This window comes from Perca flavescens, chromosome 11 (assembly GCF_004354835.1).
Source record: "Perca flavescens isolate YP-PL-M2 chromosome 11, PFLA_1.0, whole genome shotgun sequence".
NCBI lineage: Eukaryota > Metazoa > Chordata > Actinopteri > Perciformes > Percidae > Perca > Perca flavescens.
The window spans coordinates 371,079-396,660 of record NC_041341.1 but is presented as its reverse complement, the minus strand read 5'-3'; the positions used below and the strand labels follow the sequence as shown (position 1 = coordinate 396,660).

Genomic DNA, 25,582 nt, shown 5'->3' with positions numbered 1-25,582 from the left:
TGGAAAACTCTGATCTCTGTAAGGTTGACAATGTACAGTATATGTTTCCATCCAAATGTTGCTCAAATTTTAAGCAAATCAAAGATTCCTTCAGTCAATTGTTCATTGTTTGACTAACTTTTCCAACTCAGCAAAGCGTGAAACCTCTTTGCAATATTTAGACTTTGTGGACTTCCTTCCTTAACCCCTCCTGTCATTTTTGGAGTTTTTCTAAAAATGGAGAGGCTCTCCAAAAACAGAGCTACAAAGTTGTCACAAACCATATATAAAGAGCAGTGTGAAGGACCTCTTTTTCTCCTTCTTGTATTGGGGCAAATCCCTTTGAATTTAATGTTGCGCATGCTTTTTCTTGTGTCTTTTGCGAGTGATTCAAGCCCGTGATGGCGAAAGCAGTGGGAAAGTGGGAAGTGCCTAACAGTCACATTTTTGATTCACTTTTAATTGAATACTCTATCACAAAGTGAAGGGTCAGCGTTAAGGCAACAATAAAATTCAAAATGTCCATAGAACAGATGGATGGAGACATATTTACTGACTCAGTTTGACATAGAATGGATAAGAATGATAACCTTTGACAAAGAGTGTTGCCTGGCATGAAGTGGAGCCCACATCGTTCTGTATTTCACAAACATAGTCTCCAGAATCTGAGGTTTTGGCAAAGAAAAGCTCCAGTGAGCTTGAAGTGTTGTCTTTGATAACAGAGCAATCGGCACTGGATGAAACCTCCTTCTTGTTTTTAAACCACTTGATGGTCAGTGGTGGCGTGCCAGAGACCAGTACGTTAAACTGGACTTTTGAGCCAGGCAAAACATTCATGGATTCAGGCTTTTCAAGAATCCATGGTGGTTCTGGAAGAGAGAAAAAAATGATGTAATGCTTCTGAAATCTGCATATGGCAAATATCCTTTTAGCTGTGTAACTATAGTTTGATTAGACACATCAACTTGTGCTCAAACCTTTGACAAACAAGATCCCAGAGCACTGGACAGTTCCCGCTTTGTTTTTAGCCATGCAGGTATAGCTGCCGCTATCTTTACTGTCAAGATTTGAGATTTCCAGAAAAGCAACATTTTCAAAGAATGTGCATTTGTGTTTCTCATCAGTCTGGATTTCTTTCTCATCTCTGTACCATTGTATGGTTATCGGCAGTGAGCCGGATACAAGACACTCCAGATGAGCAAACGATCCTTTGATACCTTCCGTCTTTTTTAGTTTTCTTGTAAAAGACGGTGGAATTATTTGATCTGAATTAGATAGAAGAGAAAAGAGGTGAGAAGCAACGTTCAAAGTAAGACGTAACTAAACAAAACTTGTTTCTAGGTTACACATTAAGAACTGACCGAGAATGGTGAGTGTGGCCTCGCAAGAACTTTGGCCGGCATCATTTGAAACCTCAAAGGTGTAGTCACTACTGTCACTTTTCTCAGTTTTGATAATCTTGAGCACAGAGCTGGTGTCTGTGCCATGTATTTTATATCTCTGGCCTGAGGTCAGCTCCTTGCCGGCCTTTAGCCATCTGGCCTTGAGGGGTTTTGTGCCCAAGAACCGAACCTCCAGCGTGGCCGGATCCCCCTGAGTCACACTGACAGACTTGGCTTCCTCTGTGACCTTAGCGGCCTCTGACACGTCAAACAAAACAGTCAGAAAAGAATCCAAAAAACGTGATTTACTACAACACAGTGTTGGACTAAGAACTGAAGTCAATAACAGACTAGAGACTTTTTAAGATGCATTTGGTCCTCATCAACTCATAAGGTAAAATGATCATGTGACAGTTATTTAGATTTTATTGATTTTGTTTCATTTGATAATCGATTAATCGTTAAAGTAATGTGCAACGATGGCAAAAAATGCTGTTTCCCGTCCCTCAAATATAAAGGTTTCTTGCTTTTCTCCGTTTTGTATCATATTAAACTTAATGGGCTCTATTTTACCAATCTAAGCGCAGGGCATGAAGCGCCTGGTGCAGGTGTGTTTAGGGCATGTCCAAATCCACTTTTGCTAGTTTGACGGCGGAAAAAAAGGGTCCGTGTGCCGGGTTAGGGTTAGGATGCATGGTTCTAAAGGGTTGTAATTAGTGTCTTCATTAATCAGAGGTGTGTTGTGGGCATAACATGCAATCAACCAATCAGAGATCATCTCCCATTCATCAACCAATCAGGGATCATCTCCCATTCCCTTTAAAAGCCAGGCGCGTTTGGACCTTTGAGCATTGCTGTTATGATGGAGGATTTACACTGTAATATTTTTATTAGTAATCTTCTGCGTGTGTGTGTGTGTTTGTGTGTGCTGCTGTACATCTCTGTGTGTAACAAGCATAGTGTGTACGCGCTGTGCACGAGCCTAGGAGCATTTTACTAATGCTCTGTTAAAATAACAATGAAATGCTGCGTTATTGATAGCAATACGCCCAGAATGCACTTGAACACACCTCCCTGTAAGACCAGCACGCCCATGGGCACCAAGATGTGCCCAGGTGCATTTGCTATTAAAGTGATGTGGGCGCTGGACGGGAAACTGACAACTGCGTCGGTCTTAAACTAGCAAAGACACTTGAGTCAGGCTTTACGCTGCGCAAGATAGGGCCCAATATCTTTGGCATTTGGACGAAACAAGTAAGGGCTGCAACAAGATCTTCAGTTTCCTGTCCCAGAGGAGGGAAGAAACTAGAAAATATTCACATTTAACAAGCTGACATCAGATAAGTTTTACTTTTTTTCACTATTTTAATTTAATAGTTGACAACTTATCAATTAATCCTTGAGGCTCTAGCTTTATGACATGTATGTTAGATGGAGAGAAGTGACAACTGTTTGTCAATCAATTTGTAAACCTTGGTAATTCGTTAACTTGCGTCAGTTTACAACTGGGATTTAACACTTAGTTTGGTTGGCCATTTGAGGTAAACTTCCTGCTACTAAACTTATAAATGTGTGACTTAATGAGTTGATAAGGATATGCCTGAATGCACCATTGGAAAGTTTCAAATTGGAGTTCTCAAGTATGTTAACCAACCTTTGACTGTCAACACAGCAGAGCATGTCTGGCTCCCGGCCTGATTCTGCGCCTGGCAAGAGTATTTGCCGTCATGTTTGCTCTGTAAGTTGGTGAAGTGCAGCAGAGCAGTGTTGTTCTCATATGAAATCTGAATGTTTTCAGCCTCTTTGAGCTCATAGTTGTCTTTCGTCCATGACACGGTCATGGGCTCTGAGCCCTTCAGAGTGCACTGCAGGGAAACCTCGCTACCAACCAACGAACTGAGGTTCTGCAGCTTTTTCACAAATGATGGTGGTTCTACAAGGAAAATGTTTATAATAACATTATTGGCTTCTCTACTGAATATTAGCCTCATAAAGTCAGACTTCATCGCGCAAGTTCAGTGTTTTCTTTGAGACTTATGTTCAGAAAACAATCCACTGAGGATCAGCTGAGCCGGACACAGTTTGGACCAATCGGAGAGGCTTTAGTTTTGAGACTGTGCCTGGCTGCTTCTCCAAACTCCTGATTCAGGGTAGTATACTCAATATAAAGGAAACCTGACACAGCAGATTGATTTCTAAAGTCAAATAAAAACTGATTTTGTTGGAGTTTCAGAAAAATCTACTACTACATTTCTGGAGCAGACACATTTTTTTTCCATTAAAGGCAAAAGCCAATGAACAGATTTACATACAACATGCATATACAAGTATATAACATGTATTACAAGAGAGGGAACCCTCAACCCGTGTTGCTCTTCCTGAGAAAGAACCCTTTTTTCTGTTTAAGGGTCTAAGATAGATGGGGATTTTTGTACCGTATAAAAATAACTTGACTTAATGTTGCTGTATCTAAAGCCTACTGAGCGTTGCCATTCTGAGCTTTAGAATGAAGCTTTACGAGGCTATATAATATAGGTATGGAGCAGATTTAAAATGTGGGTTTTTCAAATGGCAGCAGAAACATTGATTTAAAGAGAAGTACATAGCAACTAAACAAACCTTTTAGTGTCACTTGACAATCACAGGAGGCCCTCCCAACTTCATTCTCAACAGTACACTGGTACAAACCGACGTCTCCTGCCTCTACTGCCAGCACCTGCAGGGCTATTAGCTCGTCTTTCACAGTGATCCGGTGTCTCTTGTCATTCCTAATCAGCTTTGTGTTTTTATAAAATGACACAGTGAAAGGGGCGGAGCCAGAAACTTGGCCCTCCAGCAACATCTCAGAACCTTTCACCACATCTTTGGGCTCCAAGCTACGCACAAACAATGGCGACTCTAGAAGAGAACAGCGCAAGTATGACGTAATGATGATGCCAAAAAGTCAAAATTAAAAGAATCCACTGGAGTTTTATTGTGATGTTGCAGATGCTTTTTCTGAGTGACTTCTTCAGCTCTAATGACAGTCAAGACATCCTCAGTTTTTACCCTGTAGAGAGGCCACGCCCATTTTAAGCCAAAGAAGTCAACACTGACCCATTCACATTTTTGAGCGGCTCTTGTTCTGGAAGTGATTTTCCCCATTCAATATGTCCATTGATGTTTTATTAAATGCTAATATAAAGAGTTTTAAGCCTGGAACCAAGCCGCAAAAGAACATTTTGAAAATGGCAAAAAAAATGCAAAGGTACAAGACTGTGTACATAAACTGTCATAGACTTCAGTGGTAGCAGCTAGCTGTTGTTCGTGGGTTTGAAGGTATGGTAACATCTCCATGGTAGTAACGAGCTCCACCAGTACCAGTACTTCCTGTACTACATCCTGAATAAAACAATTTTTTTGTAGGGCTGTCAATCGATTGCATTTCTAATCGCAATTAATCACATGAGTGTCCTAGTTAACTCGCCAATAATCGCGTTCTAAATGTACTTTAAAAGGGATATTTTTTGGTATTTGAGACTCGACTACTGCTCAAGGAGTAGTAAAAAAAATAGTGGCACTTAAAGAAACACCAAAGATTCTTTTGTACCTTAAAATAATGTTTCCAAAATCGTTTCAGTGGTTCATCAACTCGTAACAGGATGAACGGCACTTCTGCATTCGCTTTACAGCCCTCTATTGGCTATAACCGCACTATGAAAGTTTGCCAGATCGGGTAGCGGATCTGTAGTTCGAATGAGACATAATGGACACAATTCCGCTTCCAACTTGTAGGAGGACCGAAGAGGAAAAGTGCTTTGGTGTTGCTTTAAAGGAATTTGCGTTAACTCATTATTAACGCATTCATTTTGACAATTGGCTTCTACAGGATCAGAAACTATTGTTTCACAATCTCACAGCTCATGGTCAGTCTACCTTGGATTGTTTAGACATTGTGGCTGATACTTTTACTACTTTTTTGGAGAAAATTAAGGGGATGTTTACTTCTGTAACCACACTGTTGAGCTCTGTAGACCCACCAGTGGTTCTCAATTATATCCTCGTCCACCAGAGGGCGTGAGAGAGGCGTCTTGACAGGGTAAAAATACTGATGATTTGTCATTGGAACCGAAGAAAAGAAAAATGTCTTCAATGTCAAAATAAAAGTCTTCATTTACCAAAAATGGGAGTGAAATAAATGACTGAAACCAACCTTTGACTGTAACTGTGCTGCTGCAGCGATCACTACCAGCCTCGCTGGACGCCACACAGACATAATCTCCACTATCCTCTACCGCACAGTTGGCTATTTCCAGAGATGCCACTAAGTCAATCAAAGACATTGTGTATTTAGGGCTGGAGCTGATCTCCATCTCATCCTTGAACCATTTAAAAGTGATGACGGGGCTGCCCGTCACTTTGCACTCCAGCTTGGCGGAGTCGCCGCTGGTGACGAGCTTAGTCGCCTCAAGCTTCCTCACGAACGTGGGAGGTTCTGAGAGAAGAGGTTAACATTCATTATCAGACAGGAGACATTATGTTAGTATCAAAATATATTGACAGGATGACATTTTCACGCTGCACAAGACACAATACTTTAAAAAGGCACCTTTTACAAAGAGGACTGCGGTGCAATCCACCTTCCCAGCATCGTTGGATACTTGGCATGTGTATTTTGCCGAGTCATTGGGTTTCACAGAGTGAAGCTCCAAAGAGCTTGAAGAGGCATCTTTCTTTATAAAATATGAGCCTCCAGTTATAATCTCTTTTTCCTCTCTGAACCACTTTACAGCTAAAGGAGCTGTTCCAGTGAAGGCTGTTTTGAAGCAAACAGTGGTTCCTGGTATAACATCCTGGTTGTCTGATTTCGCTGTGAACACTGGGGGCTCTGGAGGCCGTAAACAAAACAAAGATTGCATTTCATGTTAGCATGAAATCATTCAAGGATTGTACACAACAAAAAGAGGCACAACATAAGCCAAGCATTTATAACCTTTGACATAGAGCGTGCCGCTGGTTTCCTTAAAGCCGGCTGAATTGGTGGCTCTGCATTTGTAAACTCCAGAGTCAGCTTTCTCCAGCTGTATAATTCTCAGCGTAGCAGAGCTGTCTTTGAATTCAGGCTGGAATTTGGATCCAGACATGATCTCCTGGTCGTCTTTGAACCAAGCTATGGTCATGGGTTGAGACCCAGACATCTTACAATCCATGGAGACATCATTACCAATGTTTCCATCAACTCTTTTCAGGGACTTGGTGAAAGTTGGAGGCATTATCCGATCTGGTTGTTGAAGAAAAAAACATTTCATGCATTAACACCATTTCAAATTGTTTTTGTAAAAGAATCCCTCGGCTCAAATCTAAAAGTAAACAAGACTCTTCACACTGTTTTTACTTACAATTAAATCAACTGCAACATCTCAGTTAGTAGTAAGTCCCAAAATGTTACTTTAAAGTTAAAAACTATCAAACAACTGTAGTATTTTGGAAGTAAGACATTGTGAGCAACTAAGACTGGTCATAATTTCATCATTTGTAAAACAGAAGAAGCATGATCAAATGTTAAAGAAGCAGAAACCAGGCGCTAACCTAAGATTGTGACTGAGCATGTGCACTGGTCTTTCCCAACTTTATTTGACACCTCCATCTTGTACTCTGAAGTGTCTCCTCTTTCTGCCGTGAGAATCTTCATGCTGGCAATATTGTCCTTCAGAGTCATCTTATATTTACGCCCACTGATCATCTCCTTTCCGTCTTTAAACCATTTCACTTTAAGGTCTGGGCTTCCGGAAATTGTGCACTCCAGTGTGGCTGAATCGCCTGCAGTCACACTAATAGACTCTGCAGGTTCTACAATTCTGGCAGGTTCTGGGATAAGACAGACCCATTAGTTATTAAAATATAGGAGTTTACACACAAGAACCTTAAGAACTCAACATAGGAGCTGAAATACATCCATCTCTGCATCAAAGATGTCAACTGACCTTGCACAGTCAAGGTAGCTTCACATTTTTGTTGACCAGCCTCATTCTCAGCTTGGCACGAATATTTGCCACCATGGCTGATGGCCACTGTTGTTATCGACAAGCAAGCAACATTGTTCTCAAACACCATCTTGATGTTTGGATCGTCATCTCTCAGTGTTTCAGAGTCTTTCATCCATTTAACAGAGATGGGAGCCGAACCCTTAACGGTTCCCTGGAGTTTTACTGTATTTCCCTTCACTGCTGTAGCACTCTCAACCCTCTTTGAGAAGGTTGGTGGTTCTACAAAAACAGTTAAAGAGTTAAAAACTTAGTTTAAAGCTCAACATTAACCCTCAGTCAATAACACAGCTTTAATTTCAATTCAATTTTATTTATAATATCAAATCAGTTATCTCAGGATACTTTACAGATAGAGTAAGGTCTAGACTACACTCAGCAAGCATGTATCACCAGATCTTTTAAGATTGAACATTGGTCTGGGGAGTTTGCTCTGTATTTTCTACTGCACAAGAGGCATGATCAACAGGCATAGTTCAAATGACTCTGTACCCAATTGGATAGTCCTTCAACCAATCAGACCAACGGTCAGGGTGACATAGCAGCGACAGCGGCATTAAAGGGTTGCTGCGCTTTGGTGGCCGCTATGTTGAATGTAAACAAGAAGCTGCTTGGTCGCTTCTCTATCGTCATCGTGTTAAACCGGCCAATAGCGCGCCAGGTGGATAAGCCAGATTGGTTCCCACAAAATTGTAATGGAAGCAGGATAGATAAACATACAGGTTTCCAGCCTGAGCTGCAGGGAGAAATCAAATCGCCGGCAGATCGGGCTGGGTTTACCCAGCCTAACACAGCTTTACTAACCTTTAAGTTTAGCTTGGGCCTTAGTGGAGACTTTCCCCACATCGTTAGATATGACACACTGATAATCTCCAACATCTGCACTTTCAAAGGTCTGGATCTCCAGCCTTGACAAGGAATCCTGTGCGATTATTTTATATTTCTGATCACTGGAGATGGCTTTCTTATTTTTTAACCAGCTGATTTCAAAAGGAGCGGTTCCTGTGATCTCACACTCCAGCTGAGTTGCTGTTCCCTTTACTGCCTCTACTGTCTGCAGCTCCTTTCTAATGGATGGTGGCTCTGGGTGTCAAAAGGGTAAGTATGCAGTTAATACCAAAGGTTTTCTGAATTGGACAGTGAGTGTAAAGTAAATGCAAGATTTGACAAACCTTTAACAGCTATAAGGGTGTTGCAGCTCTCGCTGCCGGCATTATTTGACACCTCGCAGGTGTAACTCCCACTGTCTGTAACCACAAGGTTCATTATCTCCAAAGAGGCAACTCCATTCTTGAAAGAGATTTTATATTTGTCTCCATCACCAAGCTCTCTCTCATTCCAGAACCAGTGGATGTGAAGTTCAGGCGATCCTTTAACGGAGCACTGTAAGCGTGCAGCTATACCTTGTTTCCATGTAATCTTAGGTTCCATTTTCTTAACAAAGATAGGGGGCTCTGAAAGGAGTGTTTAGTTCAAAAACACACCAAGATCATTGTCAAAAGAGAGACAGTAAACAAACACAAAATAACCAAGACAGAAAAGTGTGAAAAAGAAATGCAAAAGGAAAGACAAGAGGCTAGCGGAGCATAGTGTTAGCGTCAGCAATAATCCACTTGCTCATTTCACAGTTATACGTTTTCTTAAAAGCTAACGGAAAGATCATCTTTAGGATCTTACCTTGAACTGTTACCACAGCCTCACAGGATGAACTCCCAGCCTCATTTGTGGCTGTGCAAACATATTTCCCAGAGTCCTTCAGTTTGGACTTGGGTATCTCAACAACAGCCACCTTGTCCTCAAAGGACATTTTACACTCCAAACTTAGGTGGACTTTTTTGCCATCCCTGGTCCAGGTGACGGTCACACCAGTGTCCTCGTCCACCTGGCACTCCAGCCTCAGAGGGTCATTGACAGCAGCTGACGCTGGCTCAATGGTCTTAACAAAGCTGGGCTTCTTGATTACCTTGAGCTCTGTCGTAAAAGTAGCAGTGCCTACCCTGTTGGAGGCCTTGCACAGGTACACTCCCTGGTCTGTCAGCTCAAGACTTTTAATGTGAAGGGAATACTTGTTCTTTTCACATTTCATTACATAGTTCCCTTCGGAGGAGATGGCTATGTTGTCCTTGTGCCAGACAACTTCCATGGGTGAGGATCCAGTGAGTAAGCACTGGAGCACAGCTTGTTTGCCCACATATAAAGTCATTGGGTCTGGTTGTGATACAAATACCGGTGGGTACAGTTCTATGGAGAGCAGGTAGAACATGTAATTGAACAAAGTTTTAAAAAGTCGAAAAAATTACACTATCAAAACACAACCTATGCAATCTCAACTTGGTGGTCGATGTAGATTTAAACATGAGAAAATATGATCCTCAACATCATCATACCTTGCCAAAACGTGACAACAGATCCAATTTATTAACAAATCATGACTTCCACATTGCATTAAGTCAGGGAATAAAAAAAGCATTGCAAATATGTATATAATTCTCTCTCTCTCAAACAGACACACATATAAAGCAAGAATAAAAAAATGAGGTCCCACTGGGGTCTTACCGGTGACGATGAGCGAGGCAGTGCAGCTGTCAGTGCCATGCTTGTTTGAAGCCTTGCAGGTGTATTCACTGCTGTCGGCTTTGATTGGGTTCATGAGCTCCAGGGAGGAACTGGTGAGCCGGCTGAGGATCCTATACTTCTCGTTCTGTTTGATCTCAATGCCAGACTTGTACCATTTGAAGGTGACACTCGGAGCTTCCTCAATTTCACATTCGAACTTGGCTTGGCCGCCGATGTTTATCTCCAGAGGTGTGATTTTCTGCCTAAAGACAGGTGGCACTGAGGTACACACAGACAAAAGGGTAAATGTTAGTCATGGAAAATAAGGAACTCTTGTACAACATTGACATATCAGGAACAAGGTATGGTGAAATGAATGATGGTGGATACAGGAGTGACTGTGGAGGAGAAAAATAGCAAGAACATTAGCCCCATGGTTTAACGAAAAACTGCTATCATTGATCATACATGGGGCTAGGGTTCAGGCTAAAAGGAAGAGAAACAAAGAGTTTGTGAAAAATGAAGCAATGTCAAGTTGAAGACCTGAAAGCATGCAGAGAGACATTGTGGAGAGAATGGACCTAAAGGAATGTGACAGACCATGGGTTTAAAACAAAGGAACCTGTTGACACCGACATGCCAAAGTGACCATGGAAAGACTGTGAAAGTTACCTGAAGGCCAGAATCATGACAACCATTATAGTAAGAGTAAAGCTAAACTTGCATGGCTGTGACGGTTCTGGCCTGTTGGCAAATATTGACCAATGATGTGGATAAACAAGACATGGTGAGTTAGTATCATCCAGTGACCTACTAAGGGTGCTCATGCCGAGCTATGAAAATGAATATAGAGACCAAAATGACAAATGCATCATTTCATGTGACGACAAAAGTTTTGAATTGTAGATGCTAGATCGCACCCGATACACGTTTCAACGTCAACACATGAGCATACTGCGCAGGCGTCAACACTTGGGCTTCCTGTCCGTCAATTCAGCCGAAGACCCACTGTAACGGAATATAGCCGCACTTTTGCCAATGGGAATTCACCTATATATGCTTCTTACCCCAAAACTTCACAACTGGACATGTACCAGAAGCAATGAGAACCGAAATTGGGGAAAAATTAAAAAAAACGACAACCAAAATTACAGGTTTCCCTGACTGTTACAAAGCATAGAAGCAAAATCCCCAATAAGGCTTCTAAACCAAAAAACTACACACTCAAACATGTTCAAACAGAAATCTGATCCAAAATTGGGGAGAAATTATTAACATCAGCAACCAAGAGTGTGTAAAAATAAAACACGGTCGTAACATCTGTCGATAGGAGTTGAAGCCCAAGTGTCGACGCTTGCACAGTATGCCCGTGTTGACACGTATATCTGAGGGATCTAGCATCTACTGAACCAATGTACGTGAAAGATTAGTTGTTCTAAGAGGAAGTGGATGAATGAATGAATGATACATTAAATTCTCCTGTTATCAAACCTCTTGAGACCACAGTGAGTCTTGAAGATGTTGTAGTCCTGCCAGCTTCATTCTCAGCCTCACAAACATATTCTCCTTGATGCCTCTCCTTGACAACTTTGTTGATAACCAATGTGTATGTGTCGTGGTCTTTGGAACACTTGAACTCTTTGCCAGACTTCACCAATTGCCCGTTGAAAAACCAGTTTACCTTTGTGACATACTTAATGGTGGTGCTAAAGGTTATTTTACTATCCTCATCAATGGATACGTCTTCAAGGGAGGTGACTATTACAGGGTATTCTCTCTGCTCTGGCCTGGAAACTGTGATCTCCTCTTTAAAGAACTCCTCCCTGTGCTCCTTGTGGAAGCTGATATCCACCTGTTCGGTGGGGACAGTTGTGGGAGGCAAGGTAGTGGTAACCATAGCTGCTCCCACATCCCTCTCTCTGCCTTTCACCTTAACTGACCTAACCTCCTGCTTTGAAACCTGCACCGACTGCTCAAAAGCCATGTGAGACTCTGTAGAAATTTGTACCTGGGCTGAGATGGACTGTTCCATCTTTGCTGCTTTAGATTCCTGCACCACAACCTGCTGTTCAGCTGCAGCACATTCAACTGCCATTTTAGACTCTGTCTTGAGTGCAGCAGCCTGAGATTTTACCGCAGTGAAATCCACCGCACTCTCTGCCACGCTCACAGTCTCTACCATGGATGACAGCATTTGCTTAGAGTGGGTCGAGGTGACCTGTGCCCTTTGAGGTTTGTCTAACTGCATAGTGCCCGGCTGTTCTGAGGTAAGAACGTGGGCTTCCTGATACACTATAGAGTGGAAAGCTGCCTGGAGTTCAGTCCTGAGGTCAGCTGTCTGAGGGTATTTACCCTCAAAAGCCAGAGTGATCTCCATGGGAGCACCTGTTGTTGTGATCAGGTATGTAAACATGGCCCTCTTAGGCTCTCTTTGAACCTTGACTTCCTGTACTTCTACAGCTTGTAACCTTCCTACGACGTCAGCCAGCAACACTGGCTGGTCACTGGCCACAGCAGACTGAAGGGCATCTCTGAGCTGATTACGTATATTTAGACTGAATGGTTTAGGGATCTGAATCACAAACGTCATCTCTTTGGGAAGAGGTGTGGTGTCTTTTGATTCTGATGCCAAAAGGGACAGTTTCGGCTGAGTGGTGATGCCGACTTTAGTGGACTCAGACTTGGTAATCACCTGAGAGAGCTCACCCGTCAGCACTCGCTTCTCGTCCATCACTATTGACTGTCTGACTGACTGGCCCTCTTGGATCTGAACAGCAAAGTCCTGTTCTGCTGCCTGTAGAAGTATACTACTCTCCGTGGAGATCTCCTTCTCCTCAATCTGGATTGGCTCGGTGGGAAGTTTTGGCTCTACAGCCATCTGGCAGGTGAATTTATCCACAGCTGTAAGACTCTCAGTATGACCCTCCTCTAAAGCCTGACTGTCTGCCACACTGGTGACATGCATCAAATTTAAGCGATCCTCCTTCTGCACCAAAGCTCGCTGCTGCTTCATGTCAGTGGTAACTGGCGTCTCCTTTGGCAGCTGCATGGGCTGGAAAGAGAGCTGGAGGATGTTTTGAGGCCTAGGCTCAGTTCGAAGCTGAGACTGACTGCCAGTGACAGACAAATCCAGCTCTGTGTGATAATCTGCTGTGAGCTCCCGTCTCTCTTCCGAGGTAGCTGCATGACTTCTCGTCTTTTCTTGTTTCTGCGCTGCAACCTGCTGGTCAGGCTTCTCAATTAGGAGAATACCCTCTTTGGGTAGCGCTTCCACAGGTTGGGTTGACTGAAGATGCAGAAGAGTAGGGGCTTCTTTCTGGGGCTGGATAGTCATGGTGCTAGCCTTGGCCTCAAACTCTGATGTGTCCTCACAAACTACTGTCCTCTGTTCATCCTGGCTAACGCTGTAAAGCAGAGTGGGACTCTTCCTGACTCCTGCCTGCTCTGGTTCTGGTTTCTCACAGGTGAAGCCCTTCTCAGATGGAAGGAGGTCCTGATCTGTGATAACCTGCAGGTGCAACAACTGCTCCCCTTCTACCTGGGACTGAATGGACATGGCACTGTCCAGACTTGGCAGCTGCTGAGTGGGCTCAGCCTGCAACATTTGCTTCTCTTCCGCAGTCAGAGCCACCTTCATCATTTTATCCTTACAGAGATGGGCTGTCTCCTCAACGGGCCTCTGCAAGGAGAACTTAGTCTCCTTGGAAAGAGTCTGTTTGGACTCGCTGACTGAAGCCAAGACAGGTCGGTGCTTTTCTTTCCCAACTGAAGACTTTACAGCAGAATCTGCTGTTCCTAGTTCAGTTGTGTGGCCCTCTGCAAGCACCCGTTTCTCTGCAGACTGGACTGAGTATAAAATCTTGACACCTTCCTTAACTTTATAACCCTTCTCTTCCTGAGGTTTGGGGATATCCTGAGACTGCTCTTTTAGGAAGGGCAACTGTGATTCGACTTGATGCCCACTGACTAGATGTTTAGGTTCTGAAGTGGGCGTGACTTTAGCAGACTTCCTGTCAGACAGAGGCTCTGTGCTAACCGTAGAAAGCGTAGTGAGCTCCTCGGCAACAGCTGACATCACCATTGACCTCTTTTCTCTAGCTGCCTGAAGCTCAATGACCTCAGGGCTTTGAATGCGATCGCAGTGCTGCTCAGTGAAGTCCTGACTCTCTTCAACAGATGACGTGAACGCGGTCACGTGAAGCTGTTTCACAGGAACAGCTGAAACCTGAGGTGGGTGGGTAGGAACCACAGACACCCTCTCCTCCATCTCGTGAGACTGAAGCACTGCTGCCTGGTGGGTCAGCTGCTCGCGATGGATAGTGGCTGCAGAGATGTCTAGTTCTCTAAGGGAGCCCACTTGCTCACTGGGAATTATCTGCCGGTCTTCAGTGCCAATGGTGTAAACCATCTGATCTGATCTGTCCTGACCTGGGAGGCTGACCTGGTACAAGCGAGACTCTGTTGCTTGTTCTGTCGTTGTAACCTTATAGCCTTTCTTCTGAACCATGGTTACATGCTCCTGTTTGCGAGAAACAGAGGCCGATTCTCTAAACACAACAAGCTCAGCGCTACAAGACGCCTCTCCAAACTGGTTGGAGGCCTTACAAGTATAGAGCCCACTGTCTTCCTGTTTGACACTCTTTATATTAATGACGCCAGATCCATCTGGGTTGGCTATAACGATACAGTTTCTACTGGGCTGGATCTGGAAAGCCCCCTTGAACCACTTTACATCAGGGATTGGATCACCACTGGCTTTGTAATTAAAAGAAACCTCTCCTCCTTCTGAACACCTCACCGGCTGGATCTGAACTGTAAAAGTTGGGGGTTGACCTGTGACCTTAAACATCTTCTCAACCCATTTCTCCGCCTGGCTCACATCCTTCTTTTTCACTTCGAGGTATGTGGTGCACGTTGTCTGGCCAAATCTGTTGGTGGCGGTGCAAGAGTACTCGCCCTCATACTCAGATGTGACCTGAGTGATAATTAACGTGTACTCCTCCTTCATCTCTATCAGCTTGTATATGGAGGAGCTCTTAATCACTTTTCCGTTGTGAGACCACTGAACTGTCGGCTTTGGAAGGCCGGACACTTTGACGGTAAACCTGGCTGTTTCCCCGCTGGTTACAGCTGCTGGGGCGAGCTGGCTGAGGAAAACTGGCTTTTCTTTTTTCTTCTCTAAAGAGGAAGAGTAACGTTTGGGCTCTGGCTTGAGTTCAAGTGTTTTTGTTTTCTGTGGTAACTGGACACCAGTGTAGTAGGTTTCCTCTTGTTCTTCCACAGTGGTGATGGTGGTGCTACAACGCTCTGTTAGGAAAATATTGAGCAAGACTGATAACAATATCCACAACACAAAATATATTAACATTGAATTGATAGAGGCAAATATTAGGCCTGTCCTTAAACACAGATATTATCAAAAATAAGTTGACTAAAACGGGTTTCATGCTTCTTGTGTTCAGCGTGGTTGGGGTGTTGCGGATGGCATGCATGGTCGCCCTGAACCCTCTTTCATTCTGATTGTGGTTAAAGTGGTAGCCATCAGAGGGGCTCAAAGAACTGACTCTCTTCTGTAGCCAATCACAGTAACGCGGTGTCCGCATTGTTACAATATCTTGGAGGTGCCTGGCTCGGCTATCAGACCCTCGGCTCACAATTGCCAACGCCGTGTTTGCGTCATATCGCCGTGCAGACCGCCCTGAACGCAAGAAGCATGAAACACGTTTAATAGTCATAGGATTTTTGGTGCTCGTCAAAGACCAAAGCATATTTGTGAATGCTTATTTCGATTTTTCACTTTAAAGCGAAAACCAGCATATTTCTAATTTATACCACAAAAAATAAAAACAATAATAGATCAAAATGAAATATTTAAGTTTACAAAGACCCTGGTTACCTATTAGTTGACTAAGTGATTAAGACGCGACAGCCATACTAAAATATGTGAGAAAGAGAGATGAAATGCTTTCAGCTTGAGCTACAAATGACAGAAACATTTCTAGAAAAGACTCCATTTGTATTACAGCAACCATATCCAAATGTTTACTGGAATTTTACTTATATGTTGTTGTTTTTGTCAGACAGGTTTTCAATTAAAATAATTTATTTTGTAAATGTTTTCAAAAAGCCAAACTTTCTCTGTCAAGGTAGTTGCAGTTACAAATGTGTATTGAAATCTGTCTTATAACTAGGCATCCAAATTGAGTTTTTCATGCTGTAAAAACACATAATTGAAGCAACATGAAGAACACAAACGGATAGATGATTCTTTGATCTTTTCTCAGCTGAAGAAAGTAGTTTGTTTTTTTGGTTAAATATCAGAATTTGATTCAACACCTTTGCTTTTAACTTTACTTATAAATTACAAATCAATCAGTTGGCTTAATTACAGAACAGACCTCCGGAAAAGGTCTTTATTTGGGATCAGTTCCAAAGTCAGGTAATGTATTGGCACTGGTATCAAAATATATCCAATTATCACAAGTCCTACACAACAAAGGTCCTTTTTGACACCTGTATTTTATCTGGAAATGTGACGATTGATAAATTATCACATTTAGTTTCAGTAAAATCTTTCATTACATTCAGTATTAACCCTTAAAGATCAAGCTCAGACTCCAACTTTAAAACATCATAATTTATTATATAAACTCTGAAACAAACCAACATGACGTCTGTACAAATAAAACCAGAATTTCTATCTTTCTATCTACCTTTTTTAAATGTACTTATACTGGTAAATACCACTCATACACTCCTAAAAAGGACACATATTTACAAGACATCACAACTTATATTTAAAATTTTAAAAAAGTTTCACAGTATTATCCATTTTTAAAATTTTGACTTCTCTATTATGAATTACCAGCTTGCTTTAAAATCCTAAAAATATCATTCACACAAAAACTCTTAGACACACAAAGAAATCAAGAAAACAAATACTGCAACAATCTTTCCAAATCACACATCGCCACCTTCCTAAAATTATGGCCTAAGTCATTTTTTGACAAAAATGTTTAATTTTTTTGCCTAAATCATCTCCTCATGGTGCCACCTCTGGTAAAATTGCCTACATCCTCAGTTGAACAGGTTTTGTGATTCTACACCTTTAGTATAACGGCCTATGTCAAGCATGTGACTTTGGCCGTTCAGTTTTTTTGTGTTTTCTGAAAAACCTGAAAAAATTACTTATGCCATTATTTTTGGAAGGTGACGACATGCAACCATAAACTGAATCGTTTCAAGTAAGCATTATGTGTTGCAAAGTAAAACAAATTACTGCTTTTATTTCTATTTGTTATTATTCAAACACGGCAGTTCCTTTTTTGGAACCAAACTTCTTGCAGTTTAGCACAAAACCTAGGTGACATTCAGAAAACATTTTTCTTTCCTTCTGCAAGATATCAAAAAAAAGTTTGCTTTCTCATTTAATCGCAGTTCTTGAGTTAAATGCACCAATGATGCACCGAATCCAGGATTCTATATGGGACTATAGGTTGACGGTAGCTGTGTTTTTTTTGCCGAACCTTAGAATCTTTTTCCAGCAAACCGAACCCTACGCATGCACTAGCACGCTACGCTGGTCACCGTAATGACGGCGCCGTTGATTACGGGAAGGTGTTTACATAGGTGGAGCGTTCAATGCAGTAGGCTGTGAGAAAGTGGAAATGGAACTGGTGAACAAAAAAAGTGTTGTTTGGCAGTACTTTCAGTCAAAAGAAGGCCATTCAAGTCCAGCTACATGTTCAATCTGTTCAATGCTGATTGGTCTGGTGGTGGTGAGGACCTTAAACTATGCACAACATGGCCGCTGTTACAACATCTGGTCTGAAACATCCGAAAGAATACGAGTTGTGCATGAAGGAATCTCCAGACAGCAGCCAGAATGCAGCAACTTCAGGTACGGCAAAGGAAGGACAGTCACTGTTTACTTCATTCATGTGTTTACTGTGTTAACGGACTGAGGATGGGAGGAGGATTCAGTATTTGGTTTTGGAGTCGACAGAATCTTAACCTGTGGATTCGGTATTCGCCCAAACCCCAAAAATCTGGATTTGGTGCATCCCTAAAATGCATGATTTTTTTAAAACACCCAGTTTCTACATGGCATGTAGTTTTCACTGCTAAATATATGTTATTTCACGTTTTAACTCAGAATAACTACTGATTTCTGGTCAAACCAAAACTATGCAGGGATGTCACCATGCTGGCAAGTTTGCCAAAACTTTTAATATTTTTAGTTGAATTTTTAAGTTTATCCTGATTCATTGATTCCAGTCCCAAGTAAAGGTGGTACTGTACATGCATTGTATTGAGCTCTAATGTTTAATTTCCTATTCCAATTTTATTTTTTTAAGATCTGCTTCTTAACTTTGGCTTTGAAGCTTCTCACAAACACTGTCGCTAATTTAACAAAAAGTAATATTTCAAAAGGCCAATGATATGTATTTCTTTGAAGGTTTTGTGTATATGAGATGTTTGCTTTGCCTAATATTCCCTGATGTGAACAGCACAATGTTGAAAATCAGACCGATGACATTTTTCTTCGAGCCGCTGTCACTACCCAATGTCCAGATGTTAATCATGCATGCTCAAATTTAAACGGTTTACCGCATAACGTGTCATACTGACATTTGTGAAATCCATAAAATAATAAAGTTTTCTCATTTCAAACAATAACAGAAGATGGAAATCATTTCAAAAACGTTTTAGCTATCTATGATTGTTTGATTGCTAACGTTAGCTCAAAACGCCATTCAAGTGACAGCCTTTGTCGTGTTTGATTGCTAACTTGTAGCTAGCAGTGAACCAACTTTGTTATGTAGGTCCATTTTTATTGTATTGACATTACAGAAATCGCTCGTTAGCAGGTTCTTGTCGGCTACCTGTCGCAAAGTGACGCATGCACAACTCATATCTGCACTTGACACACATCGGGTAGTGACACCGCTCGATTTTGAACAAAGCACAACCGATGTAGTTTGAGAGCTGTAAAGCCATTACTTCATAACTTCATCTTTACATCTCAAAGCAGCTCACATTTAAAGTGTTACCAGAACAAAAGCAAACATAAACAAAGATATTTTTCAACCACAAATTGAAATAAAACAACCGTTTACAAAACTTACCATAAATAAAGAAAAAAGTATCAGCAGATTATTTTGTTGATATTATTCAATCACTTTTTCCCTCCCAGGATACATTTTCATCACTGACAAACATTCACAGACTGTTTTCCCCACATGACTACGTACATACGGGCTGGTTGGCCAAAGATTATTTCAACTATTCTACATTGATGAGCAAGCAATGAGAAGAGGAAGTATTTAGATGGCTCATAGGCGTTTCATTTCAATTTTGCTTCACTAATTTTCTGTTTCCCAGTAGAGCACCTTTTAGAGTTTTATTGGTTGTCATGGTTTTTTTCCTCAAGAGTTTTAATGAGTCTTAATCTTAAGTACGTGAAAACAACTAGAGCTGCAAAGATTAATCGATTGGTCGTCAACTATTAAATTAATCAGTTTGAATAATTGTTTTATGTAAAAACAGTGAAACTTGTGTGATGTCAGCTTGATAAATGTGAATATGTTCTAGTGTCTTCTCTCCTCTGTGACAGTAAACTGAATATCTTTTAGTTGTGGACAAAACAACACATTTGAGGGCATCATCTTGGGCTTTTTGGGAACACTGATCCACATTTTTCACAATTTTCATACATGTTAGAGACCAAACAACTGATCCATTCATCCAGAAACAAATCCAGAGATTAATTGACGCGACATAATCGATAGCTGCAGCTAAAACAACCATGAAGTAGTCAAGAATTATACAACTAAAGTAAATTTCTCTGGACAACCAGCCCCTTAAACCTCTAAAATACCTTTAGCAGCGCAGAAGTTTCAACGCACCCGGCTGTGTTTTGAATTATGCACTTGTACTCGCCAGCATCACTCTGGGTCACGTTAGTAATGAGCAGATTAAAATGGCCTGCAGTTTTCTCCTGGATTATACACCTGCCGCCTGTGACTCGGACTTCATCTTTATACCACTCGGCGGTGGGGTTTGGCTTACCATTAACCAGACACTGGAGGATAACTGGCGTCCCTACCGCTGCTGTAACGTTAGTCAACGGGATGACGCATTTAGGCGGCGACTCAGTCACCTGGAACTGAAAGCTACACATATCAGAGGACTTCCCTTTGAACTCTATCTTGTCATCCTTTGCTGGTTCAGCAAATACATCAAAGTTAATGCTAACGTACTTCTCTCCCTGTTCGCTCATTTCGCTGTCAGTCTTGGCCACCAGCCTGACTGCCCGCTGCGACTCATCTGCCTCTTGCTCAAACTCAAACTCCAGCTCAATTTCTGACACCTGCTCACTGTCAAAAGACGTGTTGCCGACCACCATGTCGAACTTCTGCGGCTGGACTTTGGCGCTTCCGAGAGACACGGCGGTCAACTCCCTGCCTCTGGTCTTCCCTGAGAAAGCCTTGGCATTTAACACCACCAGACAGGCCCTACACAAAGTCTCCCCGACAACGTTAATAGCCCTGCAGGTATACACGCCACTATCCTGTGTTGTGACTTGACAGATCTTCAGGAAGTGGTTGTCTCCATCGGATGAGTGCAAGTATTTTTTGTTATTGTGAGGAATCTTTTTGTCACCTTTGAACCAGGACACGATGGGAGATGGGATTCCCATCAGTGAGCACTCAAACATGACAGTGGTACCCTCTGGGGTTTCCATGTCACAGATAGGATTGATGAACCTTGGAGGCATCTCAGTGACCTCGAAAGCTATTTTTAAATCATCATGCTCCTGCGTGACAAAGTCCACGGCACCCTCCTCATAAATACTCGGTAAAACATCCAAAGATATGATCATGCTTTTGTTGTCAGCTGTGTACTCAGGAATAGTGATGATCTTAACTTGTCTCTCAAATTCTTTCACCTCGTTTTCATCCAATTCTACTTCGAGCAGAATCTCCTGAGGTGAGGGAGAACGAGAAGAGTCATCCTCCTCCACATCAAACTCCATCACATGCTGATGGGTGACAGCAGGAGGGGCAGGCAGGAACCTCACTTCCTGTGATACAACTCCCACTAAAGCAACACTTCTGGCTTCTCCGACATCATTCACAGCCTCGCAAATATATTCTCCCTGGTCGGCTTTTGTGACATTGTGAATTGTTAGCGAGATGCTATCGCCATCCCTCTCCATTTTAACTCTGTCGTCTGCCACCAGTTGGGTTTTGTTGCAGAACCATTTCACCTCTGGGGAAGGGAGGCCAAACACCTCAGCGTAAAACGTTAGCGAGTCATTTTCAAACACTCTTTTCCTAATGAGAGGTTTGAGGAAAGCAGGAGGGATTCCCTGCACTTTTTCCTGAAGGCCTATTCCCTTTGTAAGGTATCGATTCTCATCCACATTTATTCCAGGAGGTGTTGTTTCAATGCCCTCGTCACCAGGAGAAGTCAAGAACTGAACTGGTGAGAAGAACATCTCGCTGGAGCCTCCTGTCGAGGGTCGCTTATGCTCTACGGGGGAGAAGGGGTATTCCTGAGGGGTCATAAACCCACCAGGTGAATCAGAACTTGGAGTATGGAAGGACATGTGAGACTTGGGAGTCTGGAAGGACTCTGCAATCGGCTGCGAGACCTCGGTAGACGAGCCTGGGGTGTAAAACCGCTCGGCTACCTCGGCTAGCTCTTCGCTCACAGTGCTGCCAATCTCTATTGACATCTCCGACTCAGGGGACAGAGGTCTTCCCCAGTCTGTTGGAGGGTTGTAATAGTCATAAACAGTGCCAAAAGTGACCTCCTCTTCCTCCATGGAGCCAACAGCTACTGCTGCTCCTCCAGCTTCAGCTTCTGGGACCTTGTGCAAACTTCCTCTTTCCTGTAAAGATGCAACCAAGCTTTGAGGTTCCACAGCAGCAGCAGCAGCATCAGGAAGAAGTGGTTTCATTTTGCGGTCTACTTTAGGCTTGACCATAAGCGGTTTAGGTTCTGGCTCCAAGAAATCAGTGCTCTCATCTTCACCCTTGATTTGTGCATGAGGCTTAACTACATCACTAGCTATTTCCTCTGCTACTTCTGTCACATCGGCCTGGGACTCCGGCATACTTAGGAAGACACCACTGTCCATTGATGGCTCTGGAATGGAAATCAGCTCCTCACCAGCAAGTACCATACTTTCAACTTCTGCCTTGCTTTGAATAGAGACAGACTCTGCAGCTGAACTTTGTCTTTGTTTGAGAGATTCAGAAGTTATTTTAGACTTACCAGCTTTTTCAGCTGGAGCTGAAGTTCTGACAGATCGATTTACTGCCGGGACTTTTTCAGATTGGAAAGGAATAAAGCTACTAGTTCTGTCAAATGTACGCACAGTGTCCTCCACCATTTCCACTTCACATGCCTCCATTTGTTGGGGCATTTGAGCAGGTTTCTGTGCTTTAGGCCTCACCAGGTTTGGAGACTCTTGCACTTCCTCCACAAACTGTTTAAGTACACCGTGGCTTTCTGTTGAAACTGCTCCCTCTTCAACATCACTAGAGATCTCATGGCCTTCCTCTTGAGAGGAGATGGGCTGGGAGGTCTTGGAAGAGACAGATTCGGGTGCTACAGGGTTTTGAAAGGAAACAGATTTTTCTGAAGCAGGAATACTTTGAGTGAAATCTGGTTCTGCTCTTTCATGAACATCTTTGGGAGAACATGGATTTCCTTTTGTAGCAGCAGCAAGGCTTACACCACCTTCTGCATGGATTCCAGGTTCAATTACTTGTTCCTGCTGGTCAAGGGAAATGGCCACCGCAGGAATAAACTCCTGAGGGAAAAGTGTTTCCTTTCTCTGCTCCTCGGGAGAGGGGGGCGGCAGTAATGCAACTGCAGAGTCTGACTCAAAAGCTTGTTTAATCTGAGAAACCTTTATCACAGCGGCAGAAGCCGACAGACCACATCCGGATACAGTCGGAGGCTCTCTTGAGACACTGGGTCTGGATTTTGGGGCTTTGGCTACGCCCGATAGAGCTTGTGAACTCAGAGGTTTATCTTTCATCTTACTGATACTGTCCTCAGTGTGGGTGATGGCAGCATTGTGGAATACGGCAGGTTTCTTGACATCCTCGGAAAAACTGCCACCCTCTGAGAATTGCACAGGCTCTGCGACTTGAAATGACACATCAGAGATGCTTGTAACCTCGCCCATCTTATTTCTAGCAACACATTTGTACACCCCTGCATCGGTGTTTGTAAAACTGTGAATATAGAGCCTGTACACTTTATCATCTACCTCACTTTTGTATTTTCCGGCCGTGATGTTGAGGCAAACGTCGTCACGATACCATGCGACATCTGGGGCAAGTTCACCTGTGATTACACACTCCAACACAGCAGTGTTGCCCTCAGAACAGGATATATTCACTAATTCGCTGACCATATGAGGAGCTTCCCCAACCACATCAAAGGAGAAAGTAAATTTGTGTTTGGCAGTCGGAGAGGCCCCTTCATCGCCCGGCACATCTGAGGTTTTCTCCGTAAAAGCTTGAGGGTTTTCCTCACTGATTTCCTCTGTCATGTCAGGGAGAGGAGTGGCAGCGGTAATTCTGATTTCTACAGCTGAGGAGCCAAAAGATTCATCCGAGCAGAGACGTCTGTGGGTCACCACCTGAGGCACCTGTAGTGTTGCCTTTCCTGAATCCATGTAGGTCTTAAGTTCTGCTTCCATCGCGCTCTCCTGGTTTTCCTCACCCTTCTCTAGCTCCTCTGTAATTACCACCTCCTTTCCTGCTGCCGACTTTCTTGCCACTTTTTTGTCGGAGATCTCAAGAGTGCCGCTGCAGATGGATTTGCCGTTTTTATTGGTTATGACACAGTCATATGTCCCCTTGTGGTCTGTTGTTGGATAGAAGACAGTGAGCTTTGATTTGTTAGATTTGCTCATGATATCATAGTCAGGGTTGTTGGCTATTGGGTGGCCATCTTTGAGCCAAGTGACTGTGGGTACAGGGTCACCCTGGAATTGGCAGGTAAACTCTGACATCTCACCGATTTTTGCTTTGACTGAAGATATTTCCTTCACGAATAGTGGACGGGAGCCTCCGTCACTTGTATCCGCTTGTTTCATCCTGTTCGACTCTTGAGTTTGGTAAACTCCTTCTCTCAAATTTGACCCCTCTCGGGCTCTCCTTTCATCTTTCTTTATAGCTCGAAGTTCAAAGCTTTCTGCAATCATTTCACACTCCTGTTTTGACCTTTTTGGATCTCCGCTTATTTCCTCTCTTCTCATACCTGCAAAATCCTTCTGTTGTCTCCATTCGCTGCTCTCTCTGGTCGATCCCATCTCCTCTCTCGTCCTCTCTCCTCTCTTACGTCTGACTGAAAGCGTTGGTAGCTGGATTTATCTGCAGCCATTGGATATTCCTCCCTGCTCTGTCTCCTCTCTGCCTCTCTTTCCAGATTGTGTGGTAAACCAGCATGTGTAGGAGAATGCCTTGTAATTGAAGAAGGCTCACAAGGAGGAGATGGTTCGTACCCAGCGGCATGTTGAAGAGGTGAAGGTTTTTCTGTTGATATGGCTCCACCAGCAAGAGTTGGAAGCTCACTGGGATGGGTTTCATGAGAAATGCCACCACGGTGAAGTTCACTATCAAATGTTGGAACTTGGGACTCAAACAGCAACCCCAAGCCAGGCTGTTTGATTGATTGATTCCCCAAAGCCCACTCAGACTCCAGTTCAGCTACTTCATCTTGTTCGACACCATCTTGTTGCCATTTCAGGATGCGCTGAGCCAGTGCTTCCTCCTCGCTTACAAAGTACTCACTGTCCCTCTGCAACCTGGTTTCACGGCCCTCTGTTGGAAGCTCGCCAGCAGGTGGCCACTGCAGGCTATCACTCTGCTGACCTTGGAAACCAGCAGGAACCGACTCGCTCAAAAGAAACTTCTCTTTGGCGTTCTTTCCTGGTGAAGTCTTCTTGCTGCGGACCACTTCAGGTTGCGATTCCAAAGCAGACGCCTCTGCAACATTTAATCCAACCTCTGTGGTTTTCTCTGTCTGGATCTGGGAGTAACCCTCTACCCATTCGGACTCCGGCTTCACAGCTTGCTCTTGTTCCATCTGAACATTTTGTTGCCATTTCATTATCCGCTGAGTCAAGGCCTCCTCTTCACTGACAAACTTCTCACTTTCATTCTTCAGCTCGGAGAGGTTCTCCCTTGACAGCTGGAGCTCACGTTCTTCTCCTGTCTTCTCAAACAACATCTTCTCTGCTCTGGTTTTTGCTCTAGGCGATGACTGAGCTTCCACTTCTGCTGCTCTTGATTTTAGTCTGGGGGATTTTTGTGCCAGCATGGGTGATGCTTCAGTTTCCAAATCTCCTGGTCTGGCTTTTGTTCTGGCCTTAGGCAAAACGGCAGATGTTTCGCCCTCCTCGACTCTACCTTTTACTTTAGGTGACTTTGGTGTTGAAATGGTAGCGTGGTCTACAGCTACACTTTTCTCCACCACTTCCTGCTGGGTGCAAATGTGCCCCTCAGGCTCAATGTACTGTGTCTCTGCTGGCACAGGCAGATCAGTTTCCTCCTCTTCTGACATTCGCATTCCATGCTGCCATTTCCTGATCCGCAGGGCCAGGAGTTTTTC

At 43.2% G+C, this 25,582-nt stretch overlaps 1 protein-coding gene across 1 annotated transcript in view; it reads right to left on the bottom strand.

The window, feature by feature from the left end:
* The window catches only part of LOC114564194 (titin-like), a 380,077-nt gene that overhangs the window by 260,186 nt on the left and 94,309 nt on the right, over nt 1-25,582 (bottom strand). The window contains 14 exon segments of the mRNA XM_028591428.1: nt 570-848; nt 1,341-1,619; nt 3,016-3,294; nt 3,981-4,259; nt 5,554-5,835; nt 5,950-6,228; nt 6,334-6,621; nt 6,930-7,208; nt 7,325-7,606; nt 8,189-8,467; nt 8,557-8,838; nt 9,062-9,625; nt 9,941-10,219; nt 11,432-15,247. Of these exon segments, the coding sequence (XP_028447229.1) occupies nt 570-848; nt 1,341-1,619; nt 3,016-3,294; nt 3,981-4,259; nt 5,554-5,835; nt 5,950-6,228; nt 6,334-6,621; nt 6,930-7,208; nt 7,325-7,606; nt 8,189-8,467; nt 8,557-8,838; nt 9,062-9,625; nt 9,941-10,219; nt 11,432-15,247 (7,746 nt within the window).